The sequence below is a fragment of the Penicillium samsonianum genome, assembly GCF_028829775.1.
Source record: "Penicillium samsonianum strain IBT 33392 chromosome Unknown utg000004l_segment0_segment0, whole genome shotgun sequence".
Lineage (NCBI taxonomy): Eukaryota > Fungi > Ascomycota > Eurotiomycetes > Eurotiales > Aspergillaceae > Penicillium > Penicillium samsonianum.
The window spans coordinates 2712283-2733898 of NW_026643262.1; the positions used below are offsets into that span (position 1 = coordinate 2712283).

The 21616-nt window shown below is 49.2% G+C and overlaps 6 protein-coding genes across 6 annotated transcripts; 4 read left to right on the top strand and 2 right to left on the bottom strand.

Annotated features, from left to right (window-relative positions):
- Positions 1-87: 87 nt before the first annotated feature.
- N7471_007958 (putative ARF GTPase activator (Csx2)) lies at positions 88-3871 on the top strand (the record flags this gene model as incomplete). Its single annotated transcript, XM_057280677.1, has 4 exons — positions 88-325; positions 383-513; positions 579-2437; positions 2485-3871. The coding sequence occupies exons 1-4, from the start codon at positions 262-264 to the stop codon at positions 3869-3871; spliced, it is 3441 nt and encodes a 1146-aa protein (XP_057134937.1). The 5' UTR covers positions 88-261.
- A 964-nt stretch (positions 3872-4835) lies between these two features.
- N7471_007959 (uncharacterized protein) lies at positions 4836-5203 on the top strand (the record flags this gene model as incomplete). Its single annotated transcript, XM_057280678.1, has 2 exons — positions 4836-5028; positions 5118-5203. 2 exons carry the CDS (start codon positions 4836-4838, stop codon positions 5201-5203), a joined length of 279 nt encoding a protein of 92 aa, XP_057134938.1.
- Positions 5204-7630: 2427 nt separating this feature from the next.
- Positions 7631-10721, top strand: N7471_007960 (putative YT521-B-like splicing factor). Its single transcript, XM_057280679.1, has 6 exons — positions 7631-7798; positions 8194-8358; positions 8424-8512; positions 8581-9195; positions 9258-9862; positions 9918-10721. The coding sequence occupies exons 3-6, from the start codon at positions 8455-8457 to the stop codon at positions 10401-10403; spliced, it is 1764 nt and encodes a 587-aa protein (XP_057134939.1). The 5' UTR covers positions 7631-7798; positions 8194-8358; positions 8424-8454; the 3' UTR covers positions 10404-10721.
- Positions 10722-11262: 541 nt separating this feature from the next.
- Positions 11263-12006, top strand: N7471_007961 (uncharacterized protein; the record flags this gene model as incomplete). The annotated part of the gene is made up of 1 exon (XM_057280680.1): positions 11263-12006. One exon carries the CDS (start codon positions 11263-11265, stop codon positions 12004-12006), a length of 744 nt encoding a protein of 247 aa, XP_057134940.1.
- Positions 12007-12596: 590 nt separating this feature from the next.
- On the bottom strand, positions 12597-14548 carry N7471_007962 (sugar porter family MFS transporter; the record flags this gene model as incomplete). The annotated part of the gene is made up of 4 exons (XM_057280681.1): positions 12597-13352; positions 13411-13834; positions 13898-14154; positions 14225-14548. 4 exons carry the CDS (start codon positions 14546-14548, stop codon positions 12597-12599), a joined length of 1761 nt encoding a protein of 586 aa, XP_057134941.1.
- A 609-nt stretch (positions 14549-15157) lies between these two features.
- On the bottom strand, positions 15158-21222 carry stt4 (1-phosphatidylinositol 4-kinase STT4; the record flags this gene model as incomplete). The annotated part of the gene is made up of 4 exons (XM_057280682.1): positions 15158-16438; positions 16496-20923; positions 20987-21164; positions 21215-21222. The coding sequence occupies 4 exons, from the start codon at positions 21220-21222 to the stop codon at positions 15158-15160; spliced, it is 5895 nt and encodes a 1964-aa protein (XP_057134942.1).
- Between the last annotated feature and the right edge of the window lie 394 nt (positions 21223-21616).

Below are 21616 nucleotides of genomic sequence, written 5' to 3' on the forward strand. Positions count from 1 at the left end.
AATTAAAATCAAAAAGAAGCTTTAAACTAAATGACACACTATATGGGGGTGGTTGGCTGCGCATTTATCCGATTTCGCCCCCTCCTTCAGATCTTTGAGCTCTCTCTCTCTCATCCCTTAGACAACCTTCACTTGAAGGATTACTCGGTTCCTTTGCACGCTTCAATACAAAGGCCATCCGACTGCAGGTTCGCAGACCCTCGATGGCCAACGATTGGTCCTACTTCGGTCCCTTTCTCGCGCCGTGATCCCTTTGCCATCATGGGGAATGTTGCCAGCCGCCTTGACGATGCGGGGAACTTGTTTTTCAAGGATCAGAATCGCTGTAGGTTAAAGTATCGAATCTGAAGCTCTTATCAATATATTGATGAATTTTGAATAGTCTCGATCGCATCGGTCACGATAAGCAACTCACGACGTCGTCTTTTGACTCTATCCCCCAACGCGTTCCCTGCGGCGAGGTTCGCAGCCAAGCGCGATGTCGGCGACGATACTCCGATCGAATATATTCAGGTACTCAGTGCCCAGCCTGGATGCATCGGGCCGTCTAGCTAACAAGACCCCTCAAAACCCAACAGGACCCCGACACCCCCTCCGCCGCTCCGATCCCGACGTTCATGCTACGCCTGTCGAACGACGAGGAACTGATCTTCAACTTCACCTTTATCATTCGTCAGACACAGACCGGCAATTCTCCAAACTCCGTCAATGGTGTCTCAACAACTATGCCCGAGGTGGCAGACACCAGCCTCACGGGTCTCACGTTCGCTCACGCATCCAACTCGAAGGAACTGGATAATCTGATCACAAGAGAGTTCCATGCAAACCCTAACCTTCAGAATAACTCTAATGTCCAGCTTATCGGAGATTACTCCACTGGGGGTGCTCCGTCCGTGTCGTTCGAATGGTCATGGAGATGGAAGCCTCCGAAGGTAATAGAGGACAAAGGCGGCGGCTGGCGCAACAGCTGCAGCTTTTTAGATTACGACCAAAGAACAAACCGCCTCAACACCCTCGCCCATTTTTCCTTCTGGGTGCACAACTCCATGCGTCCCCTACCGAGTCCTCAGATCTCATCGCCAAACCTGGAGCTACCCGTCTTCCCGCGCTCTCGTATCTCATCAACTCAATCTGTCCTATCTCACTATAGCGATGCCGAATCTACCCCGAGTTCGTCTATTCCTCCTGAGCCAGCGGAGAAGTCCCTCCCGCCCCCTCCTCCCCCTCCTCCTCCTCCGTCCGTGCCACCTCCCCCACCACCAGCTAAGGTGGACCTCCCACACTCGCGGGCAGGCGATGAGATGAGCGGAGTGGAGGATGGACCGTTGTTCCGGGCGACTATGAAAGCGCTAGAGTCGAAGACAAGCAACATGCGAAGCAAAATAAAAAAGGTGCTCAAGAAAGCCGAGAGCGCGCAGCTAGCGCAAGCCAATTGCAATGAGGCCATGGAGGCGTTTTTAACCTCATTGAATGATGCGTCCACGTTCAATGCAAATGCTATCCAACCCGCGTTGGATCATTACTTCGAGAAGATCGCTCGGCAAATTTTGAACTACGAGCAGCTCAACACGGTGCAACTTCAGAAACTCGTGATTGATCCCCTGGTCAAGCTATATAATAACGATATTAAACAAGCAGAAGCCAAAAAGAAGGACTGGGATGAAGAGAGCCGCGACTATTACGCATATGTCAGTCGGTATTTGGGCCAGCGACAGGATTCGTTGAAAGAGAAGAAGCGTGCCGAGAGCGATTCAAAGTATCAAGTCAAGCGGCGGAATTTCGAACTGAGGCGATTTGATTACTCCTCGTTTATGCAAGATCTTCACGGAGGTCGCAAAGAGCAAGAGGTTCTCTCACATCTCACCAAGTATGCAAGTTGCCAGGCCAAGAATTTCCTGTCAGCCGCCAAAAAGGTTGAAGGAATGACCCCTCAACTGGATGCCCTGATTCACGAGGTGGACCAGGCCGACAAGGAGTTCCAATTCCAGCGTACAGAGCGCGAAGAGAAGCGCCGGGCTCTGGAAAATGGCAGTAATCCATATCTTGAGCCCGACGTAGTGGCCGGTATGACGAATGTACCTACTATTCCTCCTGGAACTGCCAACGGCGGCCCTCCTGCCGAGGTCGAGCTTGGTAGGGCTGATAGCACAGGCTCCCAGATTCGAGGAGTCATTAGCAACACCTCATCGATTTCGTCTCAAGCAAATGCAGGATCGGTTGCACCAGCCACAGGGATCAGTGCACCTGCGTCAAACTCGACGGTGGTTGGTAATGCGAGCCAGAATCGCTTCAAGGGTATCCGAGATCTTGAGGAACAGAACAGTTTTGGATCTGACCGAACCAGTGGCCAACAGCGGAAAGAAGGCCTCTTGTGGGCACTGTCCCGTCCGGGATCTCACATCGACCCCAAGGGGATCAACAAACAGGCATGGCACAAGTAAGTACATGCGCATGAAATGGTTGAGCAACTTCTAATTTTGTCAGATTTTGGATTGTCCTGGATCAAGGAAAATTATCCGAGTATAGTAACTGGAAACAAAAGCTAGATCTACACATGGAGCCCATCGATCTACGCATGGCGTCCGTCCGTGAAGCTCGAAACGCGGAACGACGGTTCTGTTTCGAAGTGATCACACCCCAGTTCAAACGTATTTACCAAGCCACTTCCGAGGACGACATGTCCAATTGGATCAGGTCTATCAACAACGCGTTGCAGAGTGCGGTTGAAGGCCAAGAGACTCCACCTCCCTCCGCATCTAGGAATGATACGCCAACCAGTCGGGATATTGGTTCCGTTCTAACAGGGAAAAGCTCATCTGTGTCTGGCCACCACTCCTATTCCTCCTCTAGCTCAAGCAACAACGCTGGCGTCATCCGCCGAACAACAGTCGGTGCGCGCCCGGGCTATGTCCGTCATGATAGCAACAGCTTTGAAGAGAATCCCGCAAAACTTCTGCAGGTTGTACGGGATGCGGATCAAGGCAACAACTGGTGTGCTGATTGCGGATCATCGTCCAAGGTTGAATGGGTGTCCATCAACCTCGGAATCATTCTCTGCATTGAATGTAGTGGAATCCACCGCTCTTTGGGCACGCATATATCCAAGATCCGCTCTCTCACATTGGATGTACATTCCTTCTCGAACGATATCGTCGAGATTCTCCTGCAGATTGGCAACCGCGTCAGCAACATGATTTGGGAGGCGATCCTGGATCAATCTCTCAAGCCGAGCGCAAGTTCTACACGAGAGCAGCGGTTGAAATTCATTACCGCTAAATATGTCGATCGAGCCTACGTTGAGAATCTGCCTTCACCACGTTCTCGCTTCGCGACGCCTGATGAAACACTCCTCGCGTCAATCAAACAGAACGACATCCAAGGCGTCCTCTACGGCCTCGCCCTGCGTGGCAACGTAAACATAACCGATCGCTCCCGCAACACCCACGCAACCTTCCTAGCCCTCGCCGCAGCCGATCCTGCGTCCCCGGGCGCCCCACCGACCACTCTCGCCGCCAGGTCTAGTGCAAAAGCCATCCCGTTCCCTATTGCCGAGCTGCTAGTCCAAAACGGCGCCGAGATCCCGCCACAACCCCCTTCCATCCCTCTCTCCCCCGCAGCCAAGCTCTACCTCAGCCAACGGACCGCCCGCACATCTGCCTTTAGCGTGCCTCCTCCGCCGCTAGGTGGAAAGTCCTCCGCAAACGATACCCTGGGCTCTCTCCCAACTATCCGCAGCAAGGAATCCTCCTCTTCCTCCAACACTCCAACTCTCGCAGAAAGCAGAGACAAAGACAGAGAGAAGCTCTCCAAAAGAGGAAGCGCTGGCGCCCGCTTTGCGGGGAAAGTGGCTTCACTTGGAATTGATCGATAAAAGGGCTTCTTCCCCCCGCGCTTCATCTTGTCTATATCCCCCGTCTAGCACATCAGCCGCGCCGCCCATAATCGTAATTGTATCAGTGTTTTATGAGATTCGGTATGAAAATTCCGCTCTGATGACTTTTTTATTTTCCCTTCGCTCTTTGTTTTCTGTTTCTGGTCGGAACCTTTCTTTTCGCTCTTTGGCTCTGACTTCTATGAGGGGCCAGGCGGTGATTTCTTTCTCTTTTTCACTTCTTCGTGTCAATTCTTGATACTAGCATATCGATCCTGCTTTTGGATGGTTGCTCACTACTTTCATGGTTTATTGTCTTCTAGGACAAATTCAAATATGGGTCGGGTCTGTTGCCTTTGCCCTGCGTTCTGATGATTCTGTTTTCTCATATGTAGTTGTGCTCTGGTGGTGTATCTCCGTTCTGGGTGACTTGTACTTTTTATCGAGCTTTTAGGACCTCGGGAGAATCCACTATCGCAATACTCAATCGTGGCCATGGAAGAAGTTTTCCAACAGTTATCTACATAAGTTATCTCCGGTATATATCGAATGGAGCTAGTTGGCATATACCTGTTTTCTTTTCTTCGCCTTCGTCATTCATTTCCCATATCAAAATATCTACAAACTAGAAACCACCGATACTCTACAAGATACTGGATACTGTATCTTGTACAGAAACGAAGCTGCCTAACAGTGGCAACACCAACCCAGCCACGCCTCCACACTGACCCCAGCAGCTGACGATAATCAGATAATCCCAACGATCATAGCTAGAGCTGCACAGCCGTGGGGCTGTGGCGTCTAGCGGTGGCCGAGGATGGAAAGACCTGCAGTGTTCTAGATGAAAGTGGAAGCACTTACATGGATATGGAGGTATGGAGACGTGGCGGTTGTAAAGACTCCATATGCAACACAACAATGGAGATGATTGGAGTTCAGACTTGCTCCGAGTCACAATCACAACATGAATGGAGAGGATGGAGATCTCCTGCTCGGATCCCTGCTTATCACTGCAGTGATTGGAGTCATGTATATTATAGTGGTAGGGGCCACATCCACAAAACCACTGATGATCCAACGCGTTATGGATATTATAAAATGGATCAACTTGCTATCTTTAACACCCTTGACGGACAAGTCCGACTGGGGTGGCATAGGTACGATTATTGGTTTTCCAGCGGTGAAAGCCCCAGCATGACATCCGCCATAGGAGAGGGGCTCATGATTCCCTCAAGTCATAGATCAGGATACAAGAAGCAGGGGAGTCGGGGACTGGAGTGGAGAGGAGTGGAGGAGACGGGGAATACCCATGACGTCAGGGATCCAGAATGACGCCTAAGGTGTCAATGTGGCGTCTCCAAGTAAAGACAATGTGGCGTCTCCAAGGAAGACGCCCGACACTTCGAGAAGGCAACTCACGTTGGACTGATCGCCAATTCCCCAAATCAGACTTGGCTGTTTGCTGCCCAAAACTTTGCATAGAAGGCGCTGGAATTGCGCTGGAATACCTTTTGGAAGTCGAATGCACTTACATCAAAGGTGCGTCAATGACCCACTGTCGTCAATGTATATCACAATTCGAAATTGAATTGTACTATGTTGTATATTGTACATTGTAGATCGTAGATAGGATGCCTATTCCTATCGTTCCCGGCAAGTCTCCGGGCTATAGGCCAATTGGAGTATACAAAGTACTCCAACATAGTGGATGAGAGTGCATTGGGAATTGGATATGCAATATAGAATGTACGATATACGTTTTGTATGAATATAGGAAATATGCTGTCAACTGCCAACTGCCAACTTCAACTACATAATAGAGGATTACCTAGGTAGTCAGCTGATTCGGAGAAATAGTCCGAGAGTTGACAGCCAATGAAAGAAAGTATAACATACTAACTTCAATATAGTCATAGTTAACTATCTAGTTAACTAGCTAACTAACTAGAACACAAGGTAACTATACAATGTACAATATACAACATATGTGCTACCCAAGAAATGAAAACACAGCAGAACATGAACCCATATCGTTTCTTATTGCTCTGGTACTAATAGCCCTACATCGATATACATAGTAGAAATGTGATATTCTTGGGTCGGTCGGATGCAAGGCACCTTGTACTCTAACTACACTGGAGACAGTATCCCTTTCTGAGATTCAAACTTGAATACCCAAATGCCTCCAGAGTCACTGTGGCTGATTTTAATATCTCTGATTGGTTTGATAGGAAGCCACATTGTTGCAGTGGACCTCGAGATATGCCTTCTTTTACAGTATTGTATATTTATTGTACTATAGGAAGATATTCAATGTTTTATTGCGGGAAAATGAGATAGATCAAAGATGTATTCTATTATTCTATCATTCTCTTTCGTCTTTTTTTTATTTTTTTTTAATAGAAGATATATACCTATGTAGTCCCCAATGCCCGTCTCTGGTTGGCTGGCCTGAGATGCCGATGGATCAACCGAGTGGATCCAACTTCACTTCATTTTTGTCCCTTTTCTGTTTCTTCTCCTTCGTTTTCAATTGGCTCATTAAGGAAGAAATTTCCCTACTCTTTGATATGCAGAAAATATGTCTTACTTTTTTTTTTCCATCGTCATTTGATCCCCACTCGTCCACAGCATATACTCTGAAACGGTACTCCGTACTCCAGAGTCAATACTACCTCGTACAAAGTACACAATATATTGTTGAGGCTTTTCCTAGGTCCCGACATGGGCCTGGCATGGGCCAGGATCAGACAATTGTGCTCTGTCACACTATACAGTAGCACACAATGTCCCTTCTGCCTCTGGAATGGGGTTGGACTCGGAATACTACAATATACAACATTGTACTCCAAATATCCCCCGTCTTAACCTTGGAAAGAAGTGAAAAGACTCATTGGAACATCCATAATTGGTGGGATCATGATCGAGCCTAGTGGGAGTGTATCCAGAATAACTCCCCCATCGGTCTATGCCTTCCCCTTGCGGTTATGACGCCGGACCTAAAGCCTTATTCTGTCCTTATGCCTGTATATTTTACATGCTCTTGTACGGCTGTACAAGTTGCACGGAGCTTATTCCATACATTGTACGTACCACTCGCATTAGCTTTTTTTTTTTTTTTTTTTGACTCTTTTCCACCCCTGACAGTGGCAAACCTGTTATGCATCTGACTCGACCATTGGTCCAGGCTCAAAGAGGCTCCTCGGATGTGCAAGTCACTCCATTTTTTTTTTAAGTCCCCCAACATACCTAGCTAGGTAATACTATGCCCCCAATTGCGACAATTCTGCTGGCCCCGCCCAGATACCCATCACAGAACACGCCAGAAGAAAAAAAAAAGAGAGAGAAAAAAATAGAAGGCTCGGCCATCTGCAGCTCAGTGATGCAAATCTGCACGAATGACACGATACTCAGGCCACATCAACAAATCCCGAGTCTCTTATTTGTGGATGTAGCCATCTATATCCAGGTTTTATATTTTTCGAGACTATAAATGATGTAGGTATACAGTATAAAATCCCGGACCCGTCCCGCTTTTTTCTCTTCTCTATATCTTTATATAGCCCTGGAATATGTAGCGTACCTAGGTACTTCGAAGCCATTGACATAATCAGCCACAACCTGCCACCTGCCAAGAGGGTTGATTGGCTTCAATTCCCCAGGACCCCCATTTAACAGACCCGCCACTCTTCATAGTTTACTTCCATATATTCCATATATACCCTATTTACCTCCTTGGCTTTAGACACCTTTCTTTTCCCGATATCTGACAGCCTCTCTTTTCTTTCTTATATTTGTTTTCCAAGCTCTCTATTCTACAGTTTCTATTACCAGCGTCTCTTTTACTCTCAATGCCATTTACCAAAACACATGCCCTTCTTGGTCCTGTTTAAACCAAGTAACACAACGCTTGAAACAAAATACTAGGTATGTCAAAATGTCAATATTTCAATATGTCCACCTTTTGCTTTTGTATTTCATATCCTTCTCACTATACCTGATTTGGTATTCCTCTGGCCTTTCTAGCACTTCTTCCCCTGTTCTGACATATCTTGGCTCCAATTAGCCTTGAGCTCCCCCTTATCTCTTGTGCCTAACCCACTTGTTTCTCTATAATCCCTTTATGTCTTGTCCTACTTTGTTTTGTGAGCTTGGGCTTATGGCCTAGAAGGAGGGGGGTCTAGTGCGTGTTTGTGGTTTTTCGCCTTTTTTCTCCCTTTTCAATTTCCTACCATCACACACACACACACACTCTCTCTCTCTCTCTCTCTCTCTCTCTCTTCGGTCCTTTTGTATTTTCTTGTGAGGACTAACTTGAATAGCTTGGGTCTTTCTCCTTCTAGATCTGATCTTTGCATTTCCCCTCTTCTACGCCATTCTATTCTATTCTACTATTCTTTTCTTCTCTATCGGACTTTTAGGGAAGTCTTACTGGCATTTGTGGGATTTCTCATAGACCAGTGGCCTCGGGCTACTTGACTTAAAAGGTAAGGAATTGTCTCGAGTATGTGTATATTCTCTGCAGACACTGAAGTCTATGTTGTTTCAAAAGGTTGCAATTGGAAGTTTCATCAACGGCCCCCATGGGCAATGTTCCTTCAGACAAGACAACCGACGGGACAGCCCCGATATCAGAACAGGGTTAGTCCTTCCAATCCTCCTTTCAGAATCTGTCCATGGTGTTGTCTATTGACTAAATCTCTTCTCAGCATCTCCTACTTCAGCGCCACCTCCAAATGTCAGACACCATTCCAGCTTCGCAGAAGCTCGATATGGAACCGCCCCTTCTCCCTTAAATATGAGCATGGGATACTCCCTTCCAGGCCATCATCCACAAGGCTATAATCACCAGCCAATGCATCAGTACCCAGCAGCCCACGGGCAAGGCATGATGTATCCCATGCCAATGGCTCCGTATGGACACAACTCCGGAGGAATGGCATACGGCATGCCTTACCAAGCTTATCCGCCGTATGCGATCCCTCAAACCCCAGGCCCTCAACATGGAACTCATTACCAACCCCATGGACCCCAAATACAAAACATGCAAAACCTCAGTCCCGGGCAGGTATCTCCATATGGATCGGGCTATTACCCTCATTCGCCATACGGTGTCCCTTATGGACATGGAGTGCCTCCCGGCCAAATGTCTCAGGCTGCTTCTCCAGTCCGTACCAACACGAGCTCGCCATCGAAACTAGGCTCTGTGCGCAAAGAAGCCGATAAACGAATGGCGGATCTGGAATATGACGTTTCAAAAACCATCGTGGATGGATCGAATCCCATGAAATTAGTGCAGCCCCAACCCCAATCGCACCTCTCCGGTGAGCTTCTCTTCAGACCTCTCGCTCTGGACTCGTTACTAACCTGCAATTCGTTTCTAAAGACAATAGTTCCCCTTCGCAACCAGCCCCGACCGTCCCGAGTACCCCACGAGGACCACCCCGAAAGCCAAAGCAATCCGGCCACGCGCTCTGGGTTGGAAATCTCCCCCCAGGAGCCAATGTCATAGATCTCAAGGATCACTTTTCACAAGATGCAACAAACGACATTGAGAGTGTGTTCCTGATCTCCAAAAGTAATTGTGCGTTCGTGAATTACAAGTCGGCTGCCGCCTGTGTCGCGGCGTTGGCGAGATTTCACGACTGCCGGTTCCAGGGCGTGCGTGTTGTCTGCCGAATGCGAAAGGGTTTTACTGCCCCGGGGTCTGGATCTGTAGGCGTGGCAATTCCCGTGGTGAATCATGCTCCCCGACCACGATTGGAGGATATGGCTACGGTTACTGCTACAGACCCAGGCGAGGACCATTCAATCACACCGGAGCTCAGCTCAGCAGCGCCTGCTACGGGGAACTATCCGCCCCCAGCCCGGATGGTAGATCGGTACTTTATTGTTAAAAGCTTGACAGTGGAAGATCTCGAGCTGAGCAAGCAAAGTGGCATCTGGGCTACGCAATCGCACAACGAGGCGGCGATGAATCAAGCTTTCGAGGTAAGTATATACCTATATACAGTACAGCAATAGATCGAAACTGACCTTTGCCCAGACCACTGATTACGTCTATCTAATTTTCTCCGCCAACAAATCTGGTGAGTATTTTGGATATGCGCGTATGATGTCGCCGATTAGCGACGACGAAGAGCTCGCCTTGGAGATGCCATCCCGGCCCGATCCCCCGCTCGGGCCCGACGAGCTCGACGTGACCCTGACAGTGGCGACGTCGACAGCGCCGCAAGGCCGAATCATCGATGATTCAGTGCGGGGTACTATCTTCTGGGAAGTTGAGTCGTCGGAAGATGAGAACGACGACGCCAGCGAGAAGAGCGTTGAACCCGAGGATCCGGAAGAGGGCCAAACCTTTGGTAAACCGTTCCGCATCCAATGGATTTCGACGGAACGAGTACCTTTTCAGCGCACTCGTGGCCTCCGTAACCCTTGGAATGCGAATCGGGAAATCAAAATCGCTCGTGACGGCACCGAAATCGAGCCGACGATCGGCCGTAAGCTGATTCAGTTATTTCATTTGCCTTGAATTTCTTGGTTTTCCAATGTCCTTTGGGATGATCTGCTCTGCCTTTTGTGTGGTTATCAATAGCCTATTTTCTGGCCTATATAATCAGACATCGACAGAGTAAATTCATTTAGGAAGAAATCAGAAATCCAGCATATATAACACTTTATGGGAAACGAGCAATACACACAATGTACGTATATTTTTATTTACTTTTTAACCGAACATGCTTCCCCTCTTTTCTGCAGCGATTATCGTTTGATATTCTGCACGATACCCCTTCTGTAAACCGGTTGACTGTTACTGTGTTATATAGGTAATAGGTACTATTAAGTCGTGATATATATATATATATATATAGCTTTATATGTGTATATTCAGATGGTCGTTCCAGGCTAGATTAGACTATTAAACCAATTATAATAACTACATATATGTACGTGTATGTGCGTAAACCAATAATCCATGGATAAACCCAAAACGGACTGCTGAGTCAGCCCATCGACATCATCACTCCAGGGCTCTCCACTTAGCGCCACTTTCCCCAGATAATGGGATGCTTAGCTCTCTTCTGCTTTTCGGTGAACCTCTGGTATTTCCCCTTTCTCTTCTTCTCTTCTTCCCAACTTCCAACTTCTACCTTCTAACTTATTCTCCAGAACCTTCTTTCATTTCATCTCTGAAATCTTTCAATCTTTCAATCTTTCCTCAAATTAAGATCCCCCCCCCACCATCATTCCACCCCTCCCCCCCTTCCAAGTGCTGAGACCATTCTCATCACATTGATCTTATTCTATTCTCCAATCTTCTACTCTATGAGAAGGGCGGCTAGTCCGTCCGAATTTCTCTGCTCTCAGTTCAGACCCTCCTTCATCTGATAATGTCTAACGATCCCACCTCCCCCATCTCGGTCCCACATGCGGAAAACCGTCGACGTCGTGGTTCCATCGCCGACATCTTCTCCAAGCCGAGCAACCCATCCAATACCCAGGCTGCAAACCAGCAGTCCAACCAGCGTCGGCTGTCAGTCACCACACTGGGTCTCTCCGGTTCCCCAACCCAGGCATCCGCCTTCGGTAGCAACCGCAACTTCCGTCGAGGCAGCCTATCCAGCTCAATGGGCTCCAACGTCCCGGCCGAAGATGCTCTCGAGGACGAGCAAGGAACAGGAACCTCGCCCAACTCGCAGTTCGGGAGACGGATGTCCTTTGGTGCACAGGCCCTGCGTGATGCTCGTGCAGGAAGCATAGGCAATGGTAGAAACTACCCCCCTCCGTCTGCCGTAGGCCCGCGCCGTTCCCCTCCGGCTGGCTCGGCCATCGTTACTACCCGATCTTCCGCAAGTACTTCAACCTCTCCTCAGGATGAGAGATCTAACGCATCACGCCGACCCTTAGGCGAAGGCTTTAACTGGTCAGAGGCCCTCCGCTCTCGTGCCGAGCGTGCCCCTTCCCTCGGCAGTCCCGTCTCCCCGCAGCCAGCCCAGCGTTCCACCGGTCACCACCAGCGTGCTGCTTCCATCGCGTCGATGGAGCAGCCTAGCCGGGAAATGCCCCGTCAGCCTAAGCAGAATAAGCCGGATTTCTTCCAGGAGAAGATCTTGAGAGGTGACTTTATGGATTAGAGATTATTTCTCGTCACTTTTCAAGGCAAGTATATCCTGATCGGTGCTACTGGGCCTCTCCGGCTTCTTTCCTTTTTTTTTTTTTTTTTTTTTTTTACTTTTTACTTTTTTCTGCATTCGATGCCAAAAAGTCTCAACAGACTTGTATCAATTCTGGGTTTCCATCCTCTTGATGTGTCTTCCCATTTCTTTCCTCCTTTCTGCAAATAGGTGGAATATGTATCAAAATGATCCATGGAGGATCATGAACTTGTGTCTTTTTTTCAGCCCTGGGATTGGCGTTTTCATATGTTTCTGAGCCCTTTTTTCCCTTACCCATCCCATCCTGGTGATGCGGATGATTTTATTCTTATATGACTACCAAATTGACACCCACTGGTCACTGGTTATTGGACTATAAATTGCATTTTGAAGTACTCTATATCTCTTCTGTTCTTTTCAGTCTATACACTGAAAGTATGTTCATTACCCCCGATATCATACAAACCCCCCCCCCCCCCCCCCCCCCTTCTTTCTCCTTCGGTCCATATACAGCCCACCACTTCACCACTTCGCTACTTCAACTCTTCGTGTCACCCCAAAGTCAACCATCAAGAGAAATTCGAAGGTCCAGTCCCAGCATCATTCGCAGTCTCAGCATGTGAATGTCCAGGCACCCCCTCCCTCTGCTTCCTGCTCTCCGCACCCTCCTCTTCCTTGGTATACTTCTTCGCAACCTTCCGATCCATAAGCTGATCAGTTGTGAGCCGATTCTCGGGCTCTGGTGGTATCCACTTGCTGCTCTTCCACGGCGGCACACGCATAACATACATCATATCCATCTCCTCGAGCGTCTTATCCTTGCCCTCTATAACAAAGAAGTAAACAATGATCACCGCGAAGAACAGACACCCGGCAAACACATACCCATACGCAAAGTCAATATCGCCAGTGATGAAAGGTGTGAAGAATCCAATCAGGAAATTCCACAGCCAGTTCGACGCCGTCGCCATCGCCATAGCCCGCGCACGGTATCGCGATGGGTACAGCTCGGCCACAATCGCCCATACCATAGGGCCCCACGTCATGGCAAACCCGGTGATGAACAGACACGCAAATACAACCATCGCTTTGCCTGCTTCGGGCGTGTTACGCGGAGTGTGAACGTCAAGCGAGAAGTGGCCCACAGATGCAAATACCATAAAGCAGATGAACATCCAGATGCCACCTGCGATCAGAGACTTGCGTCTTCCGAAGTGCTCGATCACGTATAGTCCGCCGAATGTGGTACCGAAGTTCACTCCGCCCAGGATCATCTGCGTCACGTATGTGTTGTCGATCCCTGCCCCGTTGAAGATCACCGTTCCCTACATCATATTAGCCAGGCTCGACGTGTATTGCAATACACTGTTGAAAACCACTCACGTAGTAGAAGAAGTAGTTGGCACCGGTAAGCTGCTGCAGAGCTTGAAGCACAACGCCAAGTACGATGCGGTACGCCATGCGCGGCGCCTGGAACATCTCAAGCCAACCGCGGATCCCGCCTCGTGACCCCTTCTCGGCATCCAGCTGTTCCTGGATCTCAGCAATCTCATGTACGATCACCCGGTGGTTCTCGGATATGCCGTACAGCTTCGACATGGTGCGTTGGGCGCGGTCCACACGGCCATTCCGGTAGTCGAAGCGAGGACTCTCCGGGAAGAAGAGGATGCCGATTCCAAGGACGAGACCCCACAGAAATGTGATACCGAGTGGGATTCGCCATGATGCGGTGTTGTCCATACTCTCTGTGCCGAAGTTGATGCAGTATGCAATGAAGATGCCTAGTGTTACGAATAATTGGTAGGAGCTGGGGTTGTGTTAGGGTTATGGTAGGTATATTGCAATGTCGAGTGTTGGATTATTCACTTACCACACCATCGCTCCTCGGATGTGTCGTGGTGCAATCTCACCCTGGTACATGGGCACCAGCAGCGAGCAGGCTCCCACGCCGAATCCAGTTACGAATCGTCCCATCATGAACTGGTACCATTTTCCTGCTGGTGAGGAGATCTGAATGACCAATCCGACATGGAGGATAATGCACCAGAAGAAGATGGACCATTTTCGGCCAATGCGGTCGGTCAATGGTCCGGCAATGAGAGCTCCTATCAATGTACCGATGGAGAGCTGGAAAGCGTTAGGTTTCCCACATTCACATACTTTCCTTTTTCGAAGGTATGCAACGATATCCACTCACCATGGAAACAATCAATCCAGACCGGACATTGTTAAACTTATACGTCCCATCAGGCTTCAGCTGTGCAAACCGCTGCTTGAAGTTACGCATCTCCAAAAAGCCCGAGATCTGGCCAGTATCATATCCAAAAATGACACCACCAATCGAAACAAACGCGCCTAGCAACACAGACCTCCATGTCACCCATGGCACACGCGACTCATCCAGGTTGCTGCCTCTCTTCTCGCGATCCGCTATCGCTGACTCCCCTGACAAGTCCGTCAATGGTGGGGACTTGGTCCCTGTCCCTCCACCGCGGAGCTTGCTGAGGAATGGGATTTTCATCCTGGAGATGGGAGATTGGAGGTGTATACAATATGTAGAATATGTAGTTTCATGTGTTAATCCAGGGTTGAGTTGGTTAAGATTGGTTTGGCGTTGGAGGCCCGGAAATTGGGCTGTGCCCAAGGCTGCCTTGCACATTATAAAGGCCTGGCCTAAGTCGAGTTTCTTTGCATCGTCATATTGCCACTTCCGGAATGGTTCTCGGACCTAGTACGATGTAGGTCGTCATTCATTGAATGCGCCACCCTGAGGTCAATTGAAGTATGTGTGATATATATGAGATCTCGCGATCATTGTTGATACTGAGTATCTAATTATAACGGATTTATCATGCCATTTCATCAAAACCCGGTTATATTATACTTATATTCCATGCAAAGTATCTGTATATGTATGTCAGGGGTATTGTCCCGGGGGGGGACCCGGCCAAGTATGTCATGATACCGACGAAGTCGTGACGTCAAGCACACTTTTTCTGTTGAAAAAAAAGGGACAGAGGATCATTAGGGCTTTATCTTATGGCTATACCAATATGGTAGAAAAGTATGAAATCAAAAATGTATTATATATTTATAGAAAAGAAAATGGCCCGTGTATTAAAACCTAATCTCAGTAAGGTATACCATTGGTCATCAGTTGGAACTGATCATAACCCTTAGTCGACACGCTCATGTACGACTTGCGCACAAGTTCCCGCATGTACTCGGCTGCATCGCGCTCGCTCTTGTCCAACACAAACCGGTCACGGAAATTCTTCAGAGTCTCGGGCTTGAAGCACGGAAGTCCACTATCAAGCATGAGGGAGACAATGTGGGCCAGCTTCGTGCTATAAGGGCGAGATGCAAGGAATGCCTTCACTACCAACGATTCGAACCACCGGTATGGCTGCGTGTTGGTCGGGTTGTGGGAGCTGCCTGGCAGGTTGATGCCCGAGTTGCCGCCCTGGTGATGGGCTGGGTCATGGGTTCCACTCATGACGGCAACCATCTCCGAGGTCAACTTGAACGGCGCGCGCTCGAATCGCACTCCACCAGGCGCAATATCGAAGCAGAATCCGAAGTCAATGTGGATGATATGGCCGGCGTCATCAATCATGATGTTTCCGTTGTGTCGGTCCTTGAATTGTAGCAGGTAAGAGATGACTGAGTAGGCGGCCATACTCTTGACGAAGTTGGTGCGCGCTTCTTGGAATCGGATAGAGTCCTCGCCTCCGTATTTCGACACGAAGTAGTCATATAGCCCGTTGACGGCCTCGCGGCCGAGCATGTCACGAGAAATGGAGTTGGGAAGCACATCAATCACACCACAGCCAGGCGCTGTCGAGGTCACCCGGTAAGGGTAGACCCAAACGTCTAGACCAACACTGGTGAAGATACTCCTGAAGGCCGCAATCATTTGAAGGGCAAGCATGTCCTGGCGACAGTCGTCACCGACCTTGAAGATAGCTGACTGCCACACTTCATATGTCTCCTGCTCAGGCTCGGAATGATTCGTCAATTGGCGTTGGTGGTGGTGGTGGTCGCCAGCGTTGGCTTCGGCCCTTTCAATCAATCGTGGTCTTGTCTTCTGGATGCGGAACGTCGCCATATAAGGCGCCTTTGCGTGACTTTGCAAGGGCTTACCAGACTTGCGGTCGATGCCAACGACTACACCGTCGGGGTTGCTGGGAAGGTACACTCCAACCTCCACCTTGATCTTACGCAACTCTTCCTCAATCTTCTCCTTCTTCTCAGGCTTACTCTTCTTGATATAGGGGCGAAGTTTGCCGGAGACGCCCGTGACTTCATTGAAGAACGAAAATTCTCTCTCATAGAACGCACGCTCCTCGTTTGAGAAGCTTGAGATCAACTTGTCCAGGAAACGGTCGAGTGTGTCTTTGATAGGGTCCGGCTGTTAACGGAGGATGTTAGCTAACGGTGATCAAGCTTTGACAATATCAATACTTACGATCTGAGAATCCTCGTCCTTGAATGAGTTGGCCTTCATATTCCAAATAACTTGGTGGGCAAACAGCTGAGATAACTTGGCTGTTTCGAGGATATAGCGGTCTACATAACCCAGAGCATCGAAGCGCAGGGCCTGGATGAGTTGTGGCACAAAGTAGAACCGAACATCCATCGAATAGCTCTCCAGCGCCCGCATAGCGTACTGCAAGATATAAGGATGGTTGCCGTAAGCGGGCATGAAGTATGTGATAGCCTCCGTAGGAGTAACGGGAGCCCAGTATAGCATGTATTTCAACTGGGCACCGACATCAGCGGGCAGACAGTTGTCAAACATAATCTCCAGAGCGCTTGGCTCCTCAATGACGTTCTCGGGGAAATTGAGTATCAATGATCTAACATCAGCCTGCATTTTGGGTGACGGGAACCGTGCAGCCATCTGAATAGCCAATCCTGCATTTTCCGCCCAGGCAAGCCGAAGTAAAGATACGGGGCCGTCATCGGGATTCTTGCCACCAATTGAAGGCATATGGTGCTTTCGCTCCGGATCCAGGGGGAAGAGCCAAACTCGAAGGCGGGATCGTTCGTTCTCTACGAGGATTTGAAGCAGGTCTTGCTTGGCCTGCAAAGACTTGCATGACCCTTGCGCATTGGCAGCGATACCTGCTATGGCTCGTAAAGCCGCGGTCACCTCGCTAAGAATTTTGTCCTCTGCCTTAATCTGCAGCCGATTGCCTCCGAATGACCACCTTGGAGGGTGCTTAAACCAACTCAAAGCAGCTGACAGAATCTGATCCTTGAGTTTCCAAGATGCGCCACTGTTTCGGGGGCTGAGATGCCTCAGTACCTTGAGACCAAGGAGCACAATGCGGAAATGAATTTCTCTTGCCAATGGATGGCCCTCGGTCTTTGAAAGTCCGACAGCCGTACTACCAATCAAGCGACAAAACAGCTGTTGATCTTGCAGATTTCCTAGGCGGATGGCATTGAAATGGCTCTCGAAGAAATGTAGAACTCGCAGGTGCGGCGAGAGAGTGTCTTGAGCTTTTTGCTGCATGCGAAGCATAAGATCCTTGTCAGTTGGCAAAAGTTCAATCTTAGTATGCAGTGGGTCAAGGTATTCAAAGGTAGGATCGAACAATCCTTTACGGCGCTTCATGCTTCTCTCCCAAGCCTCAATCACCTCGCACAGGATCCGTGGCTCGGTGCTTGGGTTCTCGTGAATGACTCCAAGCCAGAGAGATACACCAAGCTTGACTGTCTCCTTGGTGAAAATCTGGAAAGGTAAAGCAACCAAGTAGTGAACAACGGAGAGTCGTGGCTTGCTGCTGCTGCAAATAAGTCCTGCGGCCTGCCGAAGGACATCTCTAACTTCCACAAGGGGAATATCCTCGCCAGCAATGCTCCGTCCATAGAGACGAGAGAGGGTCTCTTCCAAAGAATCGGCAGACTCAGGCAAATTATTAACGCGGGGCTGTTCAACATCGCCGCTATAAACATCCCCTCCTAGGCCGCTGAGAGAAGGCATGTCTGGACGTCGGTACTTCTGGCGTGTCGTGTATAGTGCCATGAAATCAGATGCAACATTGAAGTCGCTGCCTCCGTAGCCATCGATCGACCCAAGCCGTGGGTCACTTTGTGGGATAAGGGAACCCATTTCGAGAGCGAATGAACGTCCCATCGAAATGTGCCCATAGCCACCGTCATCATCATATTCGGAAAGATAGGTCTGAAGTAACCCTTTGACATCTAATGGGGCAATATTCAGTACGGTTGTCACCCAGGCCCTGGCTCGTTCATGGAACCGATTCAGAGTCACCCTTCTCAACGCGTAGTTGTCGGGCAATTCGACCTTGACAATGCCCATGGGAGACACCAAGGACGGCTTCCACTCAAACTCATCGAGCTCTCCTTGAAGACAGGAAAACCACATGACGGTCAGAATCTCAAGCAAAGCAAAGAGCGAATGCTTTTCGCACAAGGCAGAAGGGCATTCACGAATGATTCTGTCGGCACACTGCATCGCAATACTTTGAACCCTTTCAATACGATGACAGCAAGCCACCAGGAATCCGGCAAGCTGCTTAGACAGGTAAGGGGTCGAAAAGTCATCGTGCTCCCCGGAAAGTGTAAGAGACAGATAACAAGTAACCGCTTTGTCTGCAACAGCATTCATGCACATGACCATCTCCGGAGTGGCCAAGGCTGGGTCAAGGAAATAACTGAGCGTCTTGGTAGAGTCCCCCGAGGAGGCGCGGAGGCTCTCGACCAAGACCACAGTGTTGAGAAACACAGCTCTTGAATAGTCCAGTCTCTTGATATCAGATTCTCGGCCAGGGAGTTCAGAAATCAAAGCTCTCTTCTGTTCCGTGGCTCGCTGCGGTCCCATCCCGCGTCTGAGAACCGTGTTCAATTCCACATCGCTCTCCAGAGAGTCCATGTGGTTCTCAGCCACCAAAGGGGGAGAATGATGTGCGAGAAGACGGAGTTCCTTGTGATGCCGTTGGGCAACACTAGAGCTGAGGGATATTCCATGGATGGCGATATTGAACCAAGCATCTCGGAACAGAGTTAGAATAGCTTCATCATACTCAAAGGCTGACCGGGAAGCCCTGGTAGAACTGCCATTGGAAGACACGAGTAGAGCCAGCGGTTTCAAGAGGGGGGTAATATCATCCGCAGCAAAAATAATTTCCTTATGCCGCTCATACTCAAGGTCTGGCACATCACCCTTGTTGATAATGCTTTCCAACAAATGGACCAAATAAAGCCTGTGGAGCGGTGACTTTTGATCCAAAGTAATCGACAGGTAAGCCATGGCGCATTGAACAGCATCAGAGATGGCATTCAGTCCTTTGTTGACGCCATCAAGGTAGATACGTGCATAGAACTTCAATAGAAGCTGGAACTCGGCTTGCCCACCGCTCAAAGCAATAACGGCAGTTTCCTGGATGATAAAGGCATCAACTGCGACATTGAGCTTGCCAATCTTTTGGAGAAGCATAGACTGGGCCAATGCGCTGATTTTGTCATCGTTGCAACTAGTCGCAACCGTCACGATGGCATGAATGACATTCCTGTAGGTAATAGTGTCATCTTCGCCAGTTGCCGAGAGCGAAGTCTGGCTTGCATTTTTTGGGTATGCCTCGAGGTTCATCCCGGGCCCGGTATGATCCCCAATGAGCTGGTCTTGGCTAGTTTGATCCACGTTCGTGCTCGGGCTTATCGCATTACCAAGTGAATAAAGGGTACTAATCACAGCATCCTCGGAAAGAATAGTAAGGATCTGGGCGAGGCACCGAGAAGCGACGGCAACGGTGGAGCGAGCCGTCACATCTCCCTGGGCCAGAAATCTCAAAAGGCAGCGTCTTCCAATAGACGCACCATTTGGAGACATTCTTGCAAGAATGGCGGTACACTTCAGAACCGTCACAGATAGTTCCACGTTTGACATTTGCTGGGAGTCAAGCAATGTATCCTCGAGCCAGGATAGCAGTATTTCGTTGTTGTTCGCATCTTCGCCAAGAATCACGCAGTTAAGGAAGCCTACCAGGGCATGTCCCTTAACAGAGAAGGCAAGGTGCTGCTGCCAAGGAGACCCGACTTGCAGGTAGTCGGAGCCATCCTCTAGCAAGTGAATTTCCTCACTGATGATATCCGTGACGCGCTCAACCAGAGAGATATCTGCCTCATCATAGCTCTTAGCAATACCAACGCCAGTCATGTAGTCATCCAAGAGTTGCTCATCGGTCAGGTGGTGGAACCCGATCAGAGAGGCTGCGCATGATTTCACAAAGCGCATATAGCCTTCTTGCACAAGCATAGCACCTAACGGGCGACCATGGGCAGCATATCGACGGGTGTATTTTCTCCAGTCTTTGAAAGCATACTCTGCGACGTTTGCATTACGGAGAGTGGACGAAGCCGTCTCAACTGCGATTAGAAAAGCCTCGGACAGCATCGCACGCAGATGATCGACAATCTGTAACTTTTCGCTCGCATGCCAAATGGAGGTGTACTCCGCAGAGGCTTCCATAAACCCAACAAGGGAAACGGCGATTGACAAAACGGCAACAGATTCATGTATAACGCCCTGTCGCCCCGCCTCAGATCTAGAGTATTGGAAAGGTGTGACCGCATTGATAGCCTCGGCGCAGTTGTTCAAATATCCATGCACAGCGTCGAGGGCCGTCTGTCGCAAGTCTGGATACTTAGTTCCCAACGACAAAAGCGCGAGAGCCAGGTTGTTCGTGAGAGTCTCCCAAGGCGACGGCTTTACACCATGGAGGAAGGGCGAGGACCGAAATAGTTGGCTGTGGGATTCCGGGAGGTATTGAGAGAGTTGCGATGCCAATTGAGCAGCATTTTCTGGATCGTTTACCGTGGAGGCCGCTTTGCATAGGGCCAGGAGGACATCTAGTTCGCGGATTCCCTGGCCAAACGTTAGCCCGCGCCCACTACACTACCGGGGGTCGGCAGCAATAAAGAGACACACCATCGGAACCTGGGATGTCGGGGCCTGTTGTCTCAGGACTCCATTCAGAGCACCATCAGGCTCGGAGGTCGATCGAGACTGCTCCGCGAGGCGAACGAGCTCCGATCCATTGGCAGGCGCCTCAACTGCCAACGCAGCGAGCTTTTCGAAAGCGAAACGTCTAATTCCACCTGAGAGGCTTTGATTGTCCATTAGCATGATCCCCAGACATTGAATAATCTCACATACCCGTCCATTGTGAAGAACCTAAGGGCCTAAGCTTAGAAGGTTGGGAATTGAGAACCCCGGAGAATGAGGTCAGGAGACAGCACGTGTCTCGAGACGCGAACCTAGGTCCGAACACCTATTATTTGTTGACATGAAGCATACTATACTCTAGGATTTATATGTTATATTATATTATATATTATTTACAGATTCAATAGTCTTAGCACTTCAATATAATATATATGTAAACATAGATCACATATATATTTGCCCTTGCCAATTTTGAGGCGGAGAGAGCCACCAGGGGGGAAAGAGAGAGCTTTCTCCAGGTCTCTTTCCCCCGAGCAAAGCTATAGACTTATTCTCCACATATCTTTCTTCATTACTTCTTTTCCCCCCATCTTTAATTGTGTATTTTCTTCA

What these genes read in the sequence shown, in the direction of transcription:
- N7471_007960 (XM_057280679.1), top strand. Translation starts at nt 8,455, where the DNA reads ATGGGCAATGTTCCTTCAGACAAGACAACCGACGGGACAGCCCCGATA. An exon ending in AGCCCCGATATCAGAACAGG is followed by an intron (nt 8,513 to 8,580) that starts GTTAGTCCTTCC and finishes ATCTCTTCTCAG; the next exon opens with CATCTCCTACTTCAGCGCCA. An exon ending in CGATGAATCAAGCTTTCGAG is followed by an intron (nt 9,863 to 9,917) that starts GTAAGTATATAC and finishes ACCTTTGCCCAG; the next exon opens with ACCACTGATTACGTCTATCT.